The sequence below is a fragment of the Microcebus murinus genome, chromosome 12 (assembly GCF_040939455.1).
Source record: "Microcebus murinus isolate Inina chromosome 12, M.murinus_Inina_mat1.0, whole genome shotgun sequence".
NCBI lineage: Eukaryota > Metazoa > Chordata > Mammalia > Primates > Cheirogaleidae > Microcebus > Microcebus murinus.
In genome coordinates, this window is record NC_134115.1 from 56,906,851 (window position 1) to 56,929,125 (window position 22,275).

Genomic DNA, 22,275 nt, shown 5'->3' on the forward strand with positions numbered 1-22,275 from the left:
CTTTAGCCCAGGCAACAGAGTGAGACTCTGTCTCAAAAGAAAAAAAAAATAGTTGGGTGCAGTGGTATGTGCCTGTAGTCTCAAATACTCAGGATGCTAGGCAGGAGGATCCCTTGAGTCCAAGAATTCGAGGTTGGACCAGGCGAGGTGGCTCACGCCTGTAATCCTAGCACCCTGGGAGGCTGAGGCAGGTGGATCACTCTAGGTCAGGAGTTTGAAACCAGCCTGAGCAAAGGCAAGATCCCGTCTCTACTAAAAACAGAAAAGAAATTAATTGGCCCACTAAAAATACATAGAAAAAATTAGCTGGACATGGTAGCACATGCCTGTAGTCCCAGCTATTTGGGAGGCTGAGGCAGGAGGATTGCTTGAGCCCAGGAGTTTGAGGTTGCTGTGAATAGGCTGATGCCATGGCATTGTAGCCCAGGCAACAGAGTGAGACTCTGTCTCAAAAAACAAACAAAAAAAAAAGAGTTCAAGGTTGCAGTGAGCTACGATCACACTATTGCATTTCAGCCTAGGTGATAGAGTGAGACCCTATCTCTACAAAAAAATATATTTTTTTAATGAAATTTAAAAATAAAGTACTAAGAGCTCTGTTGTTTCCCCACCCATCCTGAGGGAACGTACATCTCCTGTCTTCAGGTTTCTGGTTCAATTCTCAAGCAAGAACAAGCAATTTCAGAGGGTGGTCTGAGTTTTAGATACCTAAATGTATGTCTAAAATATCTGGATCTTTGTGTTAAAAAATGTTTATATTAAAATGTCCAGATCTTCTGCCACAAAGCACTCAATTATATAAGGCAATTTAAAAGTAGCAAATCCAGAACATAAATGGAGTGTCTCAAAGACCTCTAAAAATTTTCTATTTGGGTTTTTCATTTCTTTTCTAGGAAATGAAGCCCTCTCTTCAAATAATTAAATCTTTTAAGGCACTGAAGAATAATTACTTTTAGCTGAGAGCTTAGTAAATCAGTATCTAAGAGAAGGCTTAGTTTACTCCATACCTCTCCTAATCTTCTATAAAAATGCCGTTAGGAAGGTCCTAAATTTGGAGACCAGGGGTGGAATGATGCTCAAAAAAGAGATCTATTTATTTGGCCACTCAGCCCCTTGTGAATTGACTGTTAGGAGGTAGACCATACCTACAGCAAGATAGATTTAACCACTGTGCGTATCTGTAAAAGGGGGATGACTTAAATTTAGGACTCACATGATAAACTTGTTTGCATTTGGGGTCCTGAGGTGAATTACCCACAGAATATTATTGTTGTCTAAGACTCACCTCACTTTGGCTAAAATAGCTAGTAAAGAGGTTTATTCCACCATTGTCATTGTCATTATTACCACTGAAAACTCCTCAAGGTTAAAGATGGAACAGACACACCAAAATAAACTGGTAGCAAATACTTAACCTTTACAGTGCCATCAGAGGATGCACTAATAATATAATGTCCATCTTGTGTAAATGTTGCTTCATTAACAAATGAGGAATGGCCACGAAATTCCTTCAGGGTTTTCCCAGATTTCAAACCATGAATTCTACCATGAAGAAAAACAAATGAAAAGAACAATTAATATTTGATATATTATGCTTAGGATCAAGTACTGAATGCATTTTAGATAAATTATAGAAGATCATGTTATAATATCAAGTGAATAAGGCTATGTGATTGTGTATGCAGTATAATTTTCATTATGTCAAACAATGAAACAAAACAAAAACTTTGCAAAGACTGGAAGAATAACACAAGCTTCTGTTCAAGGACAAACCTCTAAAAACGAGTTATCAAGAGATTCAGAATCAGTGGGTCTCACCTGGGTCCCAGGAATCTGTATCTGTAACAGGCTCTCTAAGGTGATTATGATACAGGTGGTCCATAAGACCACATTTAAGAAACATAAATTAGGCTGAGCATGATGGCCCATGCCTATAATCCTAGCACTCTGAGAGGCTGAGGTGGGAGGATGGCTTGAGCTCAGGAGTTCAAGATCAGCTCTTGAGCAAGAGCAAGATTTCATCTCTACTAAAAATATAAGAAATTAGCCAGGCATAGTAGCCACATGCCTGTAGTTTCAGCTACACAGGAGGCTGAGGCAGAGGGATTGCTTGAGCCCTTGAGTTTGAGTTTGCAGTGAGCTATGATGATGCCACTGCATTGTACCCAAGGCAGCAGAGTGAGACTGTGTCTAAAAATAAAAAATAAAAAAAAAAAAAAAGGAAACATGAATCATACCATACTCCCTCTTCTGGGTAAAGACTCAAATGGACAGAATAATAGCACCACATCAGCTATACTTTGGGGAAATGAGGTCTCAATACCCTCGCTCTCTGTATCGCTCTCCGCTTCCTGATAAAAGCATAAATAATCCCTAGTACCTACCTCATTATATCAAACTCAAGTGAAGGCAGTTTTGGGATTCTTACTTACCTAATTGTCTGGTCAAAAGAAGCACTAAGGATCTGACTGCTATCCTTAGAAAAGCTTAGACAGGTGACACCTTTACTGTGTGCCCTCTCAAATCTCCTTAAACACTGTCCACTCTGAATCTTCCATACCTTTATTTAAAAAAATAAAGATTTGTAAATAGAGTGCCCCACTATTGCCCACAGAGTCAAACAATATGCAATGCTCACTATTGTACTAAAACAGAAACAGCATTAAAAATGCATGCTAATAGCTGAATATGATATGTCTGGTTCACATAGTACAATGATAACTGAATCCTTTGAAACTTAAAACTCTTTCCTTGTAAATTATTAAAACAAAAATTTAAACTCTAAGTTCACTTAGCAGAGACCATTTCTGTATTTTATCTAGCACAGGATGTATTACCAACAATTAAATACAAACCACAGCCAATTGGCTACAGACCATCCCCTAAAAAAAAATCAAATAATAATACATCGTATAGAGTGAGCCACAGTGGTACAACAGACAGGCCATGAGCAGATTTGGCCTGAAGTCCCAGATCTATCGTTTACCAACTGTGTGACCTCAAATATGTTACTGACCACTCCAGGCAGAGTTATTATTAGGATTAAACAAGAAAAAGTAAAGTGATTACCTTATTGTTGATGCTCAATAAACAGTAGCTATTATTAATGCTGAATATCATGTATAGGACACCACTCCATTACAGAACATTCAAAATGTCTCCATACAAGAGCTCGTGTCACTAATGCATACCTTGATTTTTCCATCTTGGGCCCCAGTTGCTAACATTTCTGTATCTCTGCTGAAACACATGCAGAGGACAGCATCATCCATCATCATGAAGTTATCCTGGGCTTGGTACTTAAGATCCTAAAGGAAACAATGGTTAGCAGTTATAAAAATAATACCAAAGCCAAGGCCCCACCACAGTGGTCCAGGTCTCTGCAAACTCACTAAAAGTAGGATAATGGATTATGCCTACTCTAAACCTCCAAAACAAATAAATAGCAGTGCCACGCATACATGTTCCTAGTGAGGAGCTGAAATCCTGGGGACGAATAATTTTACACAATTCTCTAAATTGATGTTATAAAAAAATGCCAACATAATACCCTAGATCTTTTGCTTACTGTCTTTTCTAGGCAAAATTTCTCTACAGTTTTTTATTTTACATCTATTAATAAACCTGAATTTACTTATTTCAGGTTATGATGTGAGAAACTAAACTAATATTTTTTTCAATTATCAGCTACTTTTCCTGAAACTATATATATATATTTTTTTCTTCTCTTTTTTTAACAGCAGGATTTGAGAGGAATGAAACCATATCTGACTAATGATGCTTCTTTTACTGTCCATCATTGTTCAAAAGGCAGTATCGTTATCAAAGATAGTCAACAAATAACTATTTGGGGAAAAAAATTAAGTTAGATCTATGCCAACTTTACCCCTCCAAACAAATTCTGGCTGGGCCAAAAATTAAACATACAATGAAATATTGAAGTACTAGAATAAATTTCAGTAGAACTTTACAGAAATTATAGTAGTACTTTTGTAAAAGAAAAGGTGAGTAAGTTTGATGATACAAAAAAAAAAAATTTTTTTTTTTAAATTTTTTTTTTTTTTTTTTGAGACAGAGTCTCACTCTTGCCCAGGCTAGTGTGCCGTGGCGTCAGCCTAGCTTACAGCAACCTCAAACTCCTGGGCTCAAGCAATCCTGCTGCCTCAGCCTCCTGAGTAGCTGGGACTACAGGCACGCACCATGATGCCCGGCTAATTTTTTCTATATATTTGTAGTTAGCCAATTAATTTCTTTTCTATTTTTAGTAGAGACGGGGTCTCGCTCTTGCTCAGGCTGGTTTCGAACTCCTGACCTTGAGTGATCCACCCGCCTCAGCCTCCCAGAGTGCTAGGATTATAGGCATGAGCCATAGCGCCTGCCTCCCCCCCAAATTTTTAAGTCCATAAAACAAACCAGCAAAATCAAGAGTCAAAATTGTGCTCACTTCAGCAACACAACATATATTAAAATAGGAGCAATACAGAGACTAGCCAGAAAAAATTTTTTAAGTCAAAATTGAAAACTATCTGCAATGCATATTATGGAGGCTGATTTCCTAAAAACATAAAGAGCTCCTACAAATCAATAAAAAACAATCCGATATAAAAATGGACAAGGATATTAACAGACTTCAGAGACTAAGAAATATTGGGGGCTTTTCGCATATAAAAAGATGTTCAACTTCATTCACAATTAAAAAAACACAATTCATACTACAACTAGGTTAGATTGAAAATAATCTTATATAAGTAGCTGGTTAAATATATCTTGGTTCAATCCATACCACTGAATACAATACAACAATGATCTCTAAGATATACTACAAAGGGAAAAAGCAAGGAGAAAACAGGGTACACAGTATACTATCATCTGTACAAAAAATCTGTTTGAAAAACATACACATAGAATATTCCAAGAAGGTTGCATATAAGAAACTGGCAACCCTAGCTGGTCCAAGGGAAGAAAGAGCAAAATTCTTTACTTGAAAAACTTTTTCTATTTTTTGAATGTTGTATCAGATGTACATATTACCCATTCAAAACAATTTAAATTAGATTAAAAAATTGTAGATAATAGGCCGGGTGCGGTGGCTCACGCCTGTAATCCTAGCACTCTGAAAGGCCAAGGCGGGCGGATTGCTCGAGGTCAGGAGTTTGAAACCAGCCTGAGCAAGAGCAAGACCCCGTCTCTACTATAAATAGAAAGAAATTAATTGACCAACTAAAAATATATATAGAAAAAATGAGCCGGGCATGGTGGTGCATGCCTGTAGTCCCAGCTACTCGGGAGGCTGAGGCAGCAGGATTGCTTGAGCCCAGGAGTTTGAGGTTGCTGTGAGTGAGGCTGACACCACGGCACCCACTCTAGCCTGGGCAACAAAGCGAGACTCCGTCTCAAAAAAAAAAAATAAATTATAGATAATAAAGGTCCTCCCTTGGTTAATAATAAAATCAGAATTTAATTAAAAAATAACTTTAAATGAGGTTTTTTTGTTTGTTTTGTTTTTTAAGAGATGGGGTCTCACTATGTTGTTCAGGCTGGCCTCAAACTCCTGTGCTCAAGTGATCCTCCTGCCTCAGCCTCCTGAGTAGCTAGGATTACAGGTGCATGCCACCATGCCTGGCTTTAAGTGAGTTTTTATTAAATAAGTTACAAAAGTAATACATGTTTATTACATACAGATCCTTTTTCAACTAATCTGACTTAGAGTTAAAGCACAGATAAGTAATCCAAAGTCAGTAATTCTACCACTAGGAAAGTTAATATATTTGAAATACTTTACCTTCCTGATTTTTCCAGTAGTGAAGTTCCACACTTCAATGAATCCATCAACAGATCCAGTGACCAGATACTGACCATCTGGAGAAAATCGAGCACACTCCACATGTGATTTCTGACCAAACTGTTTCAAATGAAACAATGAAACAGATACATTTTTAATCTAGTGGCCTTAAAACAATTCCTGTTTTAACCTTTTAAGAAACCCTGCCCTAGCATAAAATCACAGGTGGCCCATGAGTATTGAAGGGGCATTTCTGTACCTGGACACAGGGAACCGGTGGTGGATGTATCATCTCTGACCAGTTTTATGTCTAGGTGCTCAGTTTTTTTAATGTAAGTTGGTATTTCCAAAGAAGAGGGAAAAAACTATTTTAAGATGTGACTTAGAACAAATAATCCTGTTAGCTCATTAACATCGTTAATGTTCCTGTTGTGCATCTCAGGGGGGAAAAACTCATTTTTTCAAAGTAAATGTATGTTTTCCAATGCCATTTTGTAAATAAACTTTCCATCACTGTTTCATGATCTTCACTTCATCAAGAGATAATGTGTAGCTGACAAAATCTAGGAGAACCAATTAAAGCTGATAGACTTTGCCTAGTAAAGGCATTCTGAGCGTTTATCAGTGATGATGCTTCTGATAACAGATAAAAAACTACAGAACATTAGATAGATGGAAACAACAAAGAAAAGCTCTCATGTGGATTTCATTTTAAATGCCAAAAAAGGAAAGCATTTACAATAGAAAATCTTAGGGCAGCAGCATAATTATAATGGATTTCTATTTGTGTCAAGGCTTCAGGCAGCGCAAATAAAGGTGCTGCTCAAAAACATCTTTATATCCAAGTAAGGATATATAATCCAGAAAAGACAATCTAAAACACTAAGCCAAAATTGAAGATTTGAGGAATATGAAATATTTTAAAACTCATGAATTCAATTTGAGTACAAACCCAGAGAAACCATAATATACAGGAGATGCTAAAGTAGCAAATGTACTTGTGACTCTAGGAATTGCAGCAAAATTACTCGATTGTGCTTTTTTCATAGAAAATTATCAGATTACAACAATCAACCAAAACAAAACAAAAAAAACCAACTGGCCAGATTGCTGACAATGATAAAATCATTTTCCCCAAATATCACATAAACCCACTTTACAATCCATGACTTTCACTTTATAGCAGGCTAAAACAAAATGTTGAACAGGACAAGTATATAGAAAGTCCACAGTTAGTCTCAGGCTTAACCAAAGAGCAAGGCCAGATGTCAAGTGTATGTCCATTTGGTTACACATCTGAGGTGTGCCACTGCCAGGACACAGCAGTATCCCAGGGGACACCGACATTAACCTTGATTGTTGTCAGAGCTGGAGAATGAGTTCCCCTCCCCAAATACCCAACCTCCTGGCACAGGGCCTAGCTGAGACCACAATGAGTCCTCAACAAATGATTACTGATTGGCTGAGTGTCTAAGAATCCTACCTTAATATGTCTGCTCAGCTGTGTAGGAAACTTTTCCTCTTCCACATCTTTGACAGCTGCTTTGCCTCGAAACAAATCTATAGTCATACCAGGAGGAAGCAACCCTTGGTGCTGCTGCCACTTTAGTGCCTGTCAGAAAAGAAAAGCATAGCAATCTGCTCAGGTGCTTTTAAGATCTGGTCATGACTGCTCAGTTGAAACCAAGCCCAAAAGGATGAGGTTCAGAGGAAATCATGAAGCATCCAAACCCAACTGTTTTTGGTCATCCAAACACAACAATAATTTCTGTGCTTTTCTGTATGTCCAAGAACATGGGCTGATTGCAGGGTGTAAGGGGACGCAAAGCAAACAAGTCTATCTATCCTACACCTATTTTCTTTTGTTTTTTGAGACAAGGTCTCACTCTGTTGTCCAGGCTAGAGTGCAATGGTGTCATCATAGCTCACACTGTAACCTCAAACTCTTGGGCTCAAGCCATCCTCCCACACACCTCAGCCTTCTGAGTAGCTGGGACTACAGGTGCACATCACTACTCCTGGCTAATTTTTCTTTCTTTTTTTGAGACAGGTAGTCTTGCTATTTGCCCAGGCTGGTCTTGAACTCCTGGCCTCAAGTGATCCTCTTACCTTGGCCTCCAAAGTGGTAAGATTACAGGCATGAGCCACCAGGCCTGGCCACCCACACCTATTTTCTTATAGGTGTGGCTCTTTTATTATAAACAAAATTTGGAAGACATAAATTTCCTATAGTCCAAACACCCAAACATAGCCACTGTTAACATTTTATGTACTACCTTCTTTTCCCCCCTTACTTAAGTGTTTAATTAACCCAGTTGCAATTATACTATGTTATTCTCCTGTTTTCACTATCATCTGATCATACTATGACATAACTATCATTTTAATGGCTTTATAAAATATATCCTGTCCAGTGGATTTTCATAGTTTACTTAATCAATATATCTGTGGACATTTACAGTGCTTCCAATTTTTCTCTCATTTAAATAATATTGCAGTGAACATCTTTGGACATAAGGCTTTCCTATTTGGGGGATATTTCCCTCTTAGAGCATACTCCTAGAAGAGGAAATTGCCAAATTCAGAAAAGAACATGAATGATTAAGGGTCTTGAGCTATTTCTCTTTTGCTTTCCAAAAGGGCTACTTTCAAAAAAAATTAAAACTGCAAGAATGTTCACAATTGCAATATGAGAGATGAAAATCATGGACTTTGGTGATAAGACAGTCCTAGGTTAAACCATTTACTAGCTGTCATTTTGACTTCCACTTTTGCCAACTGAAAAAGTCAGAAAAAAAGCCTAATTCTTAGGAGATGCTGAAAGGATAAAACAAAATGATAGGCACATGCTCATATAATAAGCACAATATCAACATTTATTCCCCTATACTTTTGCTAAGCCAAGGAAATCCAATAATTTTTGGATATCAAGTAAAAACTTTCATAGGTAGAAAGTTATAATAACCTGCTTTAGTCAGTTTTCTGATTAATGAGTTTGAACTTTTCTCTATGTTTATTAACTAGATTTATTGCCTTTTCTGTTAACTGGTTTTTTTTTCTTGTAACTTAGAATGCAAATTATTTTATTTTTAAACTTCTAAGATATGAAAAAAAGATAGCTTAGGTTAAGTAGTACAGTTTTCCAAAGCTGAATGTGCTAATTTGGAGCTAAGTTTTTCTGTTTGAAATACAAAAACTACTTCCTAAAACTCTAGGAGGTGAGAACACTACTGTTTTGATGATCTGTGATTAGATGAACAAGTCAATCTCAGTTGGTAACATTCCTTTTTTTCCTTGGTAAGAGTTTTAAAAGTTCTAGAATCAGTGCATTTTTCTGGTCTTACACTGCCAATTTCATTCCAAATGTCTCCTGGGAGGCAGATATCATGTACAGGAACCCATTTTCATCCTTCTCACTCTCATACACCTCCGAGATGAGTGAGGAGGTGCTCATCATGCTGTGTCGGTTCACCAGCAGGAAGAACCCTTGATTAGTGCTCAGCTGTGTCTTCTAAATATCTTGATGAGCTCACTCATGTTGACATGATCAAGTACGAGAAATTTGGTTTTATCCAGGCCAGGAAACTGCCTCTCACCCTTGTATTATTCTATTATCACTGGGATTTTGGTAGGATGCTGCTCTCACATGAGTCGGACATCTACTGTTTGTGCGAAGGTGTAGTGCTGCTTGTAGGTCTTCTCCAATGGCATGGGGCTGGGGCAGGGACTGGCTGGCAGTAAGAAGGGTCCTGGAGGTTCCAGGGGACTACAGAGGCTCCGACTCTGGCGACAGTGACTTCCCTTGTGTCTCCATTAACTGTTTATTCATGTTCTTTGCTCACTTATCTATGGTAATCTTACTATTCTTAGCAATTGGTGAGCTTTTAATGTGATAGTTATTTGTTGTTTATGTTTGCTGCAAAGAATCTTTTTCCTAACTGCTTATTTATTTTGAGACAGAGTCTCTCTCTGTTGTCCTGGGCAGAGTGTAGTAGCGTCATCTTAGCTCACTGCAACCTCAAACTCCTGGGCTCAAGTGATCCTCCCACCTCAGCATCCCAACTAGCTGGGCCTATAGATGATGCATACCACCATGCCTGGCTAGTTTTTCTTTCTTTTCTTTTAAGCCTTTTATCACTCAAAAATGCTTCATTTTCTTATTTAAAAATGCTTCTTTTTCTTATTCATTTTCTTATTTCTAACTCTGTGTTTGTGCCTTCAACACTTTCACAATGATTTTCTGCTCCTCAATAGGGAAAGCATGCTTGATCCTGTCACAGACACGTTTAACACACATGGAAGCACCATAGGTCCTGCTGACATGTTTATTTCAGACAACTTCATAAGAACTTTAGGTCTCACAGCACAAATCCCCCGAAGTCCACCTGGGCACACGCCACACACAGATTTTAGTGCTTTCCCAACCTTCTTGGTACAAAGGTAAACAATTCTGTTACCAGGGGTTTGGGACAATCTAGTTTTGTTAGAGGCTGTATTGTAGGAAAGCCTACAACAGTATGTCAAACGCTAGATCATTCTGAGTGCCTCAGGACAGTGTCCCCGGAAGAGAGCTAGTTTTTCTACTTTTAGTAGACATAGGGTCTTGCTCTTGCTCAGGCTGGTCTCAAACTCCTGAGCTCAAGCAATCTTCTCACCTCAGCCTCACAAATTATATTATCTTCTAGTTTTTCTATTCTTAAAATATATAACTTTCTGTCTAAAAGTATGCTGCTATATAAAATATGAGAGGAGTCTCTGATCTGACCTTTTCCCCCCATTTTAAAGTGTCCCAACACCATATACTGAATAATTCTTCTCTTGTTCCTAAGTGTTCCAGTGTCCTCATCATCATCTATTGAATTCATAGGATTGATTTCTTGTACTTTTGTTGCGCCAGATGCAACAGATATTCTTGTGCTAAATATTAATATGATGTAAACTGTGTAACTTTTTTTTTTTTGAGACAGAGTCTCTCTTTGTTGCCCAGGCTGGAGTGAGTGCAATGGCGTCAGCCTAGCTCACAGCAACCTCAAACTCCTGAGCTCCAGCAATCCTTCTGCCTGAGACTCCCGAGTAGCTGGGACTACAGGCATGTGCCACCATGCCTGGCTAATTTTTTCTATATATATTAGTTGGCCAATTAATTTCTTTCTATTTATAGTAGAGACAGGGTCTCGCTCTTGCTCAGGCTGGTTTTTGAACTCCTGACCTCGAGCAATCCACCCGCCTCAGTCTCCCAGAGTGCTAGGATTACAGGCATGAGCCACCGCGCCCGGCCTGTAACTTTATTAAATGCAGTATTTCTGGGGCCAGATGCTCTCAACATTCTTCCTTTTCAAAATTTCTTTGATGAATGTACTTTTAAGCTTATTATTCCAGAAGAATGCTAAAATTCCTTTCTGAAATAGTTCTAATCCTATTATAGTTCTCATTATAATTGCTTAAATCTGAGAAAAACTGACATCAACTTATCCAAGAAAATCAATGCTTCACTATCTACTCAAATTTTACTTCTCTTGTCTGTTTAGATGGATGTTACCTTTTGAAAAATGGAAATCATCTTTTTCCCACAGAAGTTAGGCTAGAATTTTATACTGTATGTTTTTGCTGTAAACAGGAGCCCTTCATAACTGGCTACTGTTGATGCCCAGAAGTGCAATAAACTTCTGTATATTTTGTACCTAGCAACTTTCTGAACTTTCCTGCCTCAGCCTCCCGAGTAGCTGGGACTACAGGCATGCGCCACCATGCCCGGCTAATTTTTTCTATATATATTAGTTGGCCGATTAATTTATTTCTATTTATAGTAGAGCCACTGCGCCCGGCCTGAACTTCTTAATTAACTCCAAGATGATTGCAGTTGAAATAGTTAATATTTCTAAGTATATTAATTTTTCTTATTCTACCTGCTTTCCCTGGGTAATCACATTTACATCTATAGCTTCAAGTACTACTGCAAATTCTGAATCTGTAATTCTAGTCACAATCTCTATGCTAAGGTCCATATTCACAAATCCCAATGCCTATACTGGAAGTTTCCTCCTGTATGTCCCACAGGAACTTCAAAATTAGCACATCCAAAAACATATTATTTGCCCCCCATGCCCAGTCTCCACTCCCAGCCCCCAGCCCCCCAACAAATATACCCTTCCTGTCTTCTCTGCCAAGTCACTCAAGCCAGAAACCTAAAGGGCAACATAATAGCCAAAACCTCACTTACTTAAACGTGGAAAAGCATGAGTTTATTTCTGCTCTACAAAATCCACTAAAGTGATGATAATTAAGGAATAAAAAAGGTACATATCACTCCAAAAGACAAAGAGAATGAAAGAAGAGATAATAGCAGAAAAAAATGTTAAATTTCAGAAGCTGAAACATGAATGGACCAGTGGCAACCAAGAACAGAGGCCAGGTGCAGTGGCTCACACCTGTAATCCTAGCACTCTGGGAGGCCGAGGCGGGCGAATTGCTCGAGGTCAGGAGTTCGAAACCAGCCTGAGCAAGAGCGAGACCCCCGTCTCTACTATAAATAGAAAGAAATTAATTGGCCAACTAATACATATAGAAAAAATTAGCCGGGCATGGTGGCACATGCCTGTAGTCCCAGCTACTTGGGAGGCTGAGGCAGAAGGATCGCTTGAGCCCAGGAGTTTGAGGTTGCTGTGAGCTAGGCTGACGCCACGGCACTCACTCTAGCCTGGGCAACAAAGTGAGACTCTGTCTCAAAAAAAAAAAAAAAAAAAAAGATAATTTATGTAAACACTGAAACCAATTTAACGAAAAGTTATAACTATACTGAAAATCTGGGAGAAGAATCTGTATATGTTGTATGAGTATAGGTATGAGATAAATCATCTTCCAATGAAGAAAGTTAACAGCCAAGGACAACAACAACAAAAAAAAGTAAAAATAGCATAAACATGGTATTCAGCTATGGAGGTAAAAACGCCAGAAGAGTTAGAAATGTTTGTGGAAAGTAAGAATCAGAGGTGGAGAAGGGCAGCACATGGGACTCTTTTTCATTTTAAGCCCTGAAGTACTACTTAAACTACACACCACTATTACTTTGATACAAAAATAAAAAGTAAATTTAGAAAAAAGCAGCTTAATTTTACATCTCAGAATCACCGCAGGCCTTCAAATCATAGCTTTCTGGTCCTTTTCTAAATGCAAATTTAATGCAAAAAGGCTATTTACATCCCTATTAAATACTTGCACCCTTTGCTATTTATAAAGTATCTATTATTCTAGGTAGCTTTATAATAATGACAAAGTTAGCAATACTATTACTAATTAAAAAAAAGAAACATCAGCAGCAGCTACCATTTACTATTTACAAGGTGCTAGGCAATGTATGAAGTACTTTATGAGCATTGTCTCATTTAATCCTTACTACAATACCAGGATGAATAAACAAGATCAGAAAAGTTAAGTACCTTGCCAAGACCATATAGCTAGTAAATGAGAGAGCAAGGATTCTAAATAGGGTGAACATTTGTTCCAATCTGTCCAGGACAGTTCCCATTTGTACCTGGTATCCTGGCATGGTGATCAATAGTACCTCAAAGATATTACAGATAATAAATTCTATGGACACCCTAATTCTAACTGACTCTTAACCTCCCACTGCAAAATTTGACTGGCTTACAAAAAAGAAAAAAAAAAAAAAATCGGCCAGGCATGGTGGCTCACGCCTGTAATCCTAGCACTCTGGGAGACCAAGGTAGGAGGATTGCTTGAGCTCACGAGTTCGAAACTAGCATGAACAAAATCGAGACCATGTCTCTAGTATAAATAGAAAGAAATTAGCCAAACAACTAAAAAAAAATAGGAAAAAAAATTAGTCGGGCATGGTGGCATGTGCCTGTAGTCCCAGCTACCCGGGAGGCTAAGGCAGGAGGATCGCTTGAGCCCAGGAGTCTGAGGTTGCTGTGAGCTAGGCTGATGCAATGGCACTCTAGCCCAAGCAACAGAGTGAGACTGTCTCAAAAAAAATCTCACTCAAGAGCTTATGCTCTTAACCATTCATCTATATTGCTTCTCCCAGGAAAGAAAGAAGGTAGAATGGCACAGCTGTTAGTACAAGCAGCTCCACAGGCAGTCCTCACCTCTATATCCACTTCTTTATCTCAGATATAGAATTTATATAGAGGAAATTATACAAGAAGTTCAAAGTAAGTTCAGTTATATAGACATTTAATTACCTGTCCCAGCAATGCCATGAGACGAGATGGAGGCACCACACTGACTTCCCCAGCTAAGGCCTGGGCAATTGCTGCTCTTCTCTTCTCTTTGCTACTTCCATCTGGGTATGCCTGAAAAAGGAGAGGAGATAGCATCATTTCCAAGAAGCAAAGATCTGTAGCAATGATCTATAAGATCTGAGTGTGCTTATTTGAAACATATAAGCAGAAACATACAAAGAGGAAAACATGAAAAGAAATTACTCAGTTAAACAGGGGATTAATTAAACCAATTTCATTTTAAAAAATGACTTCTCAATTTTGCTCAGTTGTGTTTCAAAAGTATGAGCTGGGAGAGAACTGAGATCAGCCAATCCACTCTGTTATTTCTGAAAAGACTCCAAGTAAACCATTCCAAAGCCAGAGTTGTTTTTCCAGTTTTGGAAAAATTTGCAGATTCTTTTATATTCTATGTTTTGTTTTGTTTTGTTTTTTGAGACAGAGTCTCACTTTGTTGCCCAGGCTAGAGTGAGTGCCATGGCATCAGCCTAACTCACAGCAACCTCAATCTCCTGGGCCCAAGCCATCCTACTGCCTCAGACTCCCGAGTAGCTGGGACTACAGGCATGTGCCACCATGCCTGGCTAATTTTTTGTATATATATTTTTAGTTGGTCAATTAATTTCTTTCTATTTTTATTAGAGACGGGGTCTCGCTCAGGCTGGTTTCGAACTCCTGACCTCGAGCAATCCGCCCTCCTCGTCCTCCCAGAGTCCTAGGAGTACAGGTGTGAGCCACCACACCCAACTATATTCTCTGTTAATGTCTTTCAATCAAATGACTCCCAGCCCTGAAGTGCTTTACTGCCTCTAACTTAAATGTTGTCCTGGTAATTTAAACTACTTTCTTTACCCTCATGGTTACTCTAAGTTTACTTTAACTTTCTATTTTCCAATGCCTATTAAATTCTTCTTCCTATTTTGATAAGCCTCTTGTGAAAGACTGAGTGGGAAAGAATGAAACTATACATACAATTAGCTTTGAAAGAATAAAAAAATAGTGGTTGCCATACTCTACTAGTAAGCATAATCAGCTAAGAAGCCAAAGCACAAGCTTCTAGGGAATAAAAGGGATGGAAGGAAACTGCAATTGTCAGGGGCAAGGGACACAAGTGCTCAGTGAACATAGTTGCAGTTGGGTAGCACTTCAGGGAGGGCTAATGCGGAAATGACATTAGAATAAAATTTTCTGTGTCTTTACTAACCAACACACAATCCTCTAAAATGGGGTATGCAGAAGAAAAGACCCTCAAATACTCAGAAATCTGAACAAGATTATTCTCTTTAATATAGGCAAATGCCAACCAACATATATAAACAGAAGAGCATCATTCTCAAACATTAAATCAAATAAAATGGTAAAAAAAAACCATATTTTTGCATATTTTCAAAGTTAACAAAAGTTTCTTTTCGTTACCACAGTCATACCTCACGAGGATCAAAATAAGACCTGGCCAAAAGGTTTTCCAGATGAATATACCGCTCTGGCTGTGTTTGTTTTAACATGATCATAGGGTCAGTCTGTCTCAGAAGTGACCTAGCAGCACCCAATTCACGGAGCTCAATCAATTCCAGAACAACCTAGACAATTGAAAGGAAATGGATGTTTTAACATATTTCTTACTAATATTTCTTTTCCAATAAAATGTCTAACACAGAAATGGCCACCCAAAGTGATTTCTAATACTGGGAAATGCCCCTATTCCCATTTACTAGCAATTTCAGGTGGATAACCGAAATAATTATTAAATATAAATAATAACTCAATCCTTCAAAAGCCATCCTTAATTTTTATCTACTAAAAATTCTCTCCTCCTCTTAGGTATCCTGTTCAGAATACAGATGCTGAAGAAAAGTAAAGACAGGAATATCTCCATGAGAATTTCTTTCTCCAGTTACCAAAATTTTCTTTGGGAAACTACTGAACTCACATAGATTGTAAAGAAACAGATCAGCTTCCCTATTTTTACTTCAAACAACACTATAATCTTATTTCCAGAAAATCTACTCTGTTCTGTTTTACAATAAATAATTTATCTGACCTTTGTCCTAGGTACCTGGTCTGGAGCTTCTAAAACCCTTGGAATTCTGCCAGTGTAGGAGTATCTTTGTTACCCATGAGCCCCTTGAATCACACCTGAGTTTGTGCTAAGGCAATGGCTCAGTGTTGAGGCTGGTTACCACAAAGAGCAAGTATGCAATTAGAAGGCTGAGGCTCTGAACCAGCCCAACCTCCAGGGAGGTGAGGGGTAGAAAGAAAGGGGCTGGAATTATCAATCATGCCTATGTAGTGAAACCCCAATAAAAACCTCAATGGAGCTTCCTGGTTGGTAAATACATTGACATGCCAAGTGTGTAGCACATCCTGATTCCACAGGGACAGCATGGAAGTTCTGCATTCAGGATCCTCTCAGACCTTGCCCTGGGTGTCTTTTCATTTGGCTGGTTCTCATCTGTATTCTTGATAATAAAACCGTAATCATAAGTACAGAGCTTTCTGAGTTCTATGAGTCATTCTAGCAAATTAACAAATCTGAATGGGTCATGGGAACCCCAGAATTTGTAGCCAGTTGGTTAGAAGGGTGGGTGGCCTAAAGACTCCCAAAATATAGCTGATCTGAAGTGAGGACAGTCTTGTGGAGGTCTGAGTACTTAACTTGTGGGGTCTATACTAATTCCAGGTGGTTAGTGACAGAAGTGAACTGCAGTACAACAGCTGGTGTCAGAATAATTTGTTTAATGATCACTTAAAAAAATAATTTCAATTGGGGAAAACCTTGGATTTCCCAAGAAGAGAGAAAAAAGTCAGTATAACTTTTAAGGGTTGTTATATGGCCCTACAAGGCTTGAAGAAATGCTCACCAATGCTTCCTAGTCAGGGGGCTGGCCCACAACAAACCAACCCCTGGGGATCAGTATCACCACCACTCTTACCTGTTCATAGAGGTCAATGAGGGTTTTGTCTGGCAATTTCAGAGATTGTATAGCCTGTAAAACAGTATCCCAATGGCCACTGTTAATGTCAGCCACAAAACTCTCAATACTGTCCACGGTATTCAGAGACACAGTAGTCTCCTCCTGTAAGGTGGCTAACGCCCGATGTAAACTGTTCTCCTTAAGGTACTGCATGATAAGACGAATCACACTGAAAAAAAGAAAGTTATTCAGTTCAGGGATTCTCACTAACCAGAAGCTAAAAATAAAGCCCACCCCAGCTCTTAATCATCCTCCTTTCACTACCTACTTTCCATTTCTTTATCATGTAAGTAAAATTTCCCAATAATAGAAGAATATAAGTTACAAGGGACTCCCCTTGTGGAGACGTAACTAGGGTTCAGACAGGGGAAATCATTTGCCTAATGTCTCACAGTCAGCTATAAGGGGAGTTGGTACCAATGTGACTCTCTTATTTCCTAGGCCACAGCCCAGTTTCTTATTAATTCTTATGATTATATTGTCACACATTTTAATGAAATATTTTAAACCTAGTCTACTCTTTATATAAAATAATCTAAATTATTGTGGGATGATTTAGTCCATTTTTAAAAACAAAAAAATATATGAATTGAGGTTTTTTTGTGTGGCTAGTCAAGTGAAGCAGTGTGAATGGAGAAGGAGCAAAAAATTCTATAACTTGTTGTGATCAATTAGTTGCAAACACACTGCACTCGGACCAGCCTACATCGAGATTTTCTTAATGGGGAATTGTTGAACATAAATAAGTAGAGCTGTACTATATGTAAAAGCAAAACAAAGCTATACTTCCTCATTTGCAAAAATAAAACCTACCCACTGCCCCTATTTTCAGAAGTGAAATAAAAACATTGGAGAGTCAATTTCCCAAAGAAAAGAGGACTCAGACAATTTCCAAATATTGAAAGAATAACCATTTTCAACATGTGACAGAAAACATAAGTTTTTAATACTAGTTTATAATTAAATATATAGTTACTTATAGTTAAAACTTCTTGATCTTGGGCTTGATAATAAGGAGTCTGGTGAAGAAATCTGCTCATAGGGACTGCACAAATTCACTGGATGATATTGTGATCACTGTTTTTCTTCCCTTCCTTTAAAGTATATATGTGGCTCACACTGTATTGCTATTAGACAAAACCAGTATAGAGGGTCACTCTGTCCTGGTTGTAAGGAACTTCAGATTGGAATTTAGTAAATTCCCTTTCCCAGAGGAGAAATAATAATCATAAAACAGTAACAAACAGCCGAGTGCGGTGGCTCACGCCTGTAATCCTAGCACTCTGGGAGGCTGAGGAGTGGATCCTTTGAGCTCAGAAGTTTAAGACCAGCCTGAGCAAGAGTGAGATCCTGTCTCTACTGAAAAAATAGAAAGAAATTAGCTGGACACTAAAAATATATATAGAAAAAATTAGCCGGGCATGGTGGTGCATGTCTGTAGTCCCAGGTACTCGGGAGGCTGAGGCAGGAGGATCACTTGAGTCCAGGAGTTTGAGGTTGCTGTGAGCTAGGCTGACGCCATGGCACTGTAGCCCAGGCAACAGAGTGAGACTCTGTCTCAAAAAGAGAAAAAGAGGCTGGGCGGGGTGGCTCACGCCTGTCTGTAATCCTAGCACTCTGGGAGGACAAGGCGGGCGGATCGTTTGAGCTCAGGAGTTCGAAACCAACCTGAGCAAGAGCGAGACCCTGTCTCTACTATAAATAGAAAGAAATTAATTAGCCAACTAATATATAGAGAAAAAATTAGCCGGGCATGGTGGCGCATGCCTGTAGTCCCAGCTACTAGGGAGACTGAGGCAGTAGGATCGCTTGAGCCCAGGAGATTGAGGTTGCTGTGAGCTAGGCTGACACCATGGCACTCACTCTAGCCTGGGTAACAAAGTGAGACTCTGTTTCAAAAAAAAAAAAAAGAAAGAAAAACAATAACAAACATTATTACATAGTTACTATATATAATAGGTACTGTTCAAGGCATTTTAGACGTATTGATTCATTTATTCCTTAAAACAGCCCTATGAGGTTATTACTCTTATCTCCAATTTACAGATGAGAATTTGACTAAATAACATAGAGAATAGGTAGAAAATGAGGATTCAAAATGGCAGTGACTCTTGAACGTACATCATTGAGGGAAAAGCAAACACTCTCTTCTTAAAAACTTTTGGGAAGGGGAACTGACCACTGCTATTTGCAGTCTTTTTCTCTCATAACCACTTTATGAGGTACCCACACTTAGACCCCTGCTATTCTAGCACAGTACTCTCTTCCTTAGCATACTTCCATTGACTTCCATTTTGCACTCCCAAAACAAGAAGCCCTTCCCCTGAAAGATCTCATATTTGACACAGCCAAAATCAAAATCACTACTTTTTAAGACAATATAATACATAAAAAGCTAAAAGCTTTGGAGATAGGATAGGATTTGAATCAAAGTTTTGTCACTTACTAACTGTGACCTTGGGTAAGTCAGTTAACATCTCTGTGCCTGCATCCTCATCTGTTAAAAATATCTACCCTGTAGATATCTCCCCTGTGAAAAGAGTTGATTATACGGCTTATAGCATACTTAGCATAGAAAGTACTTAGTAAATAATAACTATTATTGATGGAAAAAAAAACATGCAACAGTCACTGTTGTTACAGCCTGGGTGTTCAGAGCTGGAAGAATGGTTGTTGCAGCTACCATTCAGGCCCAGAAGCATGGAATCCTTTCCAACTCCTGCCCTGACTTAGTTACCTTAATTTCCAGCATTCCCTATCATCCTCCTTTGCTTTATTTTTCTCCAAAACATTTACCACCATCTGTTGTACTCATTACTTGTACTTCACTTAATTGTTTTTGTCTATTGTTTGCTTTTCCCAATCACAAGATACGTTCTATAAGAGCAGGATTTTTTTGGTCTGTTTTGTTCACTACTGTATATCCATACATAGTACATAGTAGTCTTCAACACTTGTGAGACGACTAATCCTCCCTTCCTCCTATGCTAGGTCTGCTAATTTATTTATTAAGTGTTGACAAGAACAAGTGGAGGATGGAGTCCCAGAGAAGTCCACTAAGGACCTTCTTTGGTCACTCACTATTTCTCATCCCACCTCCCTCACAAACTATTCTCTCTGGCCCAATTCCCAGATTCTCTCTCCTTTGTAGGTACACAGAGCTTGCAGACAAACCAAAACTCAGCACCAGATAGGGCCTGATAAAACAACTAGTTCATTCATTCCAAAAGCAATCACTGAGCCTCTATAGTGCGGACAGGGGGACTATAACAAAAAGGAGTCTCTCGGAACCTACATAGGCTGGGAGACTGGGGGGAGGAGGAACAGTGGCAATACTGAGTGTTAAGTGCTAGGAAGAGGAAGGCAAAGGGACCGTGTAAGCACAGAAGAGGAAACGAATCACACTGCTTAAGGGGGACGGGGAGAGAAGCAAGGCTTACGAGACAAACCCCCTTGTGCAGATAATCAGACTTGAGTCCACAATGGATCAGATTTGCTCAGTCACAATGCAAGCCAGGAGTCAGCGAAGAGTAAAACTCAGGTCTGCAAAGTGTATTTTCCCCGACCTCGCGCTGCCTCCCGCCAGGCTTTGTGCTTCACATTCGAGTACTGCTACATTCTTGTGGGCCCACCTCCGAGTAGCCAGATCCAAAAAGCTTCTTTGGGGGGCAAGGAGATGGCCCTGCACTCCTCAGCCTCTCGGACACCTCCTCCTAGGTACCCTCCACCCCACACCCTTAACCTTCCGGCCCCCGTGACACCGGAAACATCCACCACCGCAGGACTCACTCTGAGGACTCGATTTCGATCGACATAGCGGTATCTGTTCAGGCGCAGGCCCCACTCCCCTCTCAGGCCCAGTAGCGCGACACACAGCGACACCTCCGGCGGCCGCCTTACGTCACTTCCGCTCGCCTTGGCGTCAGACGTCCTCCCTGGAGGAGGCGTGTACGGAAGGAAGGGCCGTGGAGGGCGTAGGGGCGGAGCCTCGAGGTGCCTGCCCTGGAAAAATAATTGAGTTAAAAAGTAGAGAGAGAGAGACTTTGAAGGCAAAACACGGTTTAATTCACCTAACTATGAAATGTTTGGGACCCAGTTAAAATTTGAATACCTGCTTCTTGGAAAAAGCTAAATTACTTACAGCGTTTCCAACTAACCATTTAGTTGAAAAGGGTTTTACTGTACATAACAAATTTTAGGGTTTTACTGTACATAACAAATTAATTTTTAATTTTTCCTACACTAGGAAAGCAATAAAACCAAATGCAAGTATGTAAAAGGAAATTTGAGACTCCTTTTAATAGATTTTAAATCCTACATTATTAAATTTGTAGTGACAAATGAAATGTAGAGATGTCAACAAATTTCATAAACAAAATGAATTTCAAAATACTTTGAAAATATTGTCATTCTATACTATACAACTTTTTTTAAATATTTGCAGCACACTGATAAGATATGTATTGTGAAATTACATATTGAAATGATGTATTTGGGGACTTCCTGCTGGCTTTTAGTCTTATCTGATACTGTCCCCAAAGGACACACAACTTCTCTGTACCTTTTTAAATACTGCTGCTTTTTTCAAATCATCATCTGTTTCCCATCAACTCTTGAAGGATATTGTCTCCAAGGTGTCAAACATTTTAGAGTCTGAATGTTTGCCTCAATGTGTGGTGAGATATCAAGATGGATTATATGATTTCTGATATATCCCTTCACTATCCCATCTCATGACACGACATAGACAATTATTATAACATTTTCCTTGAAAAGAAGACCCAGCTAATTTGCAACAGTAGCATATGTCCTCATTTTCACTACCTAATACTTCTCATGTTGTTCTTACTTCAACTAAGGTCACTTCCCTATTTTGCTTTTATACAAATAAATCTTCTTTGTAAGTATTTAACACCAGGATTTTTTCTAGTGCAGAGGTCCCCAATGTTTTTTGTACCAGGGACCAGTTTGATAGAAGACAATTTTTCCATAGACTGGGGGGCGAGGCAGAGGTACATCAGGTAGTGATGTGCCGCCAGGTTCCTAACAGGCCGCAGACCTGGACCGAGCCATGGCCCCGGGGATTGGGGGCCACAGTTCTAGTATACACCGTTCTTCCACTTTCATTTTGAATGGAATTGTTTTTGTTCTTATGACTCCTTTAAATCCAAGCTTGTTCATCATATATAGGTGTAATCATCCCATGGCTTCATTATGTCTTAATCGTAATGTCCATGGATTTCAATATTGAAATACATACTACTTTGTTTCATAA

General features: G+C 39.0%; 1 protein-coding gene and 2 pseudogenes across 1 annotated transcript in view; all 3 read right to left on the reverse strand.

Moving 5' to 3' along the window:
* The window catches only part of SMU1 (SMU1 DNA replication regulator and spliceosomal factor), a 28,716-nt gene extending 7,784 nt beyond the window's left edge, over positions 1-20,932 (reverse strand). Inside the window, exons 1-9 of the mRNA XM_012770172.3 lie at positions 20,790-20,932; positions 16,959-17,169; positions 15,453-15,605; positions 13,987-14,097; positions 7,266-7,394; positions 5,783-5,902; positions 3,192-3,308; positions 2,433-2,560; positions 1,416-1,542 (exon numbers count right to left, since the gene is read on the reverse strand). Coding sequence (XP_012625626.1) covers positions 1,416-1,542; positions 2,433-2,560; positions 3,192-3,308; positions 5,783-5,902; positions 7,266-7,394; positions 13,987-14,097; positions 15,453-15,605; positions 16,959-17,169; positions 20,790-20,815 — 1,122 coding nt within the window. The 5' untranslated portion in view covers positions 20,816-20,932. The remainder of the gene's footprint in view (positions 1-1,415; positions 1,543-2,432; positions 2,561-3,191; positions 3,309-5,782; positions 5,903-7,265; positions 7,395-13,986; positions 14,098-15,452; positions 15,606-16,958; positions 17,170-20,789) is intronic.
* On the reverse strand, positions 7,401-10,869 carry LOC142874290 (microtubule-associated protein 1 light chain 3 beta 2-like; annotated as a pseudogene).
* On the reverse strand, positions 9,981-10,318 carry LOC105874375 (large ribosomal subunit protein eL34-like; annotated as a pseudogene).
* Positions 20,933-22,275: the final 1,343 nt, after the last annotated feature.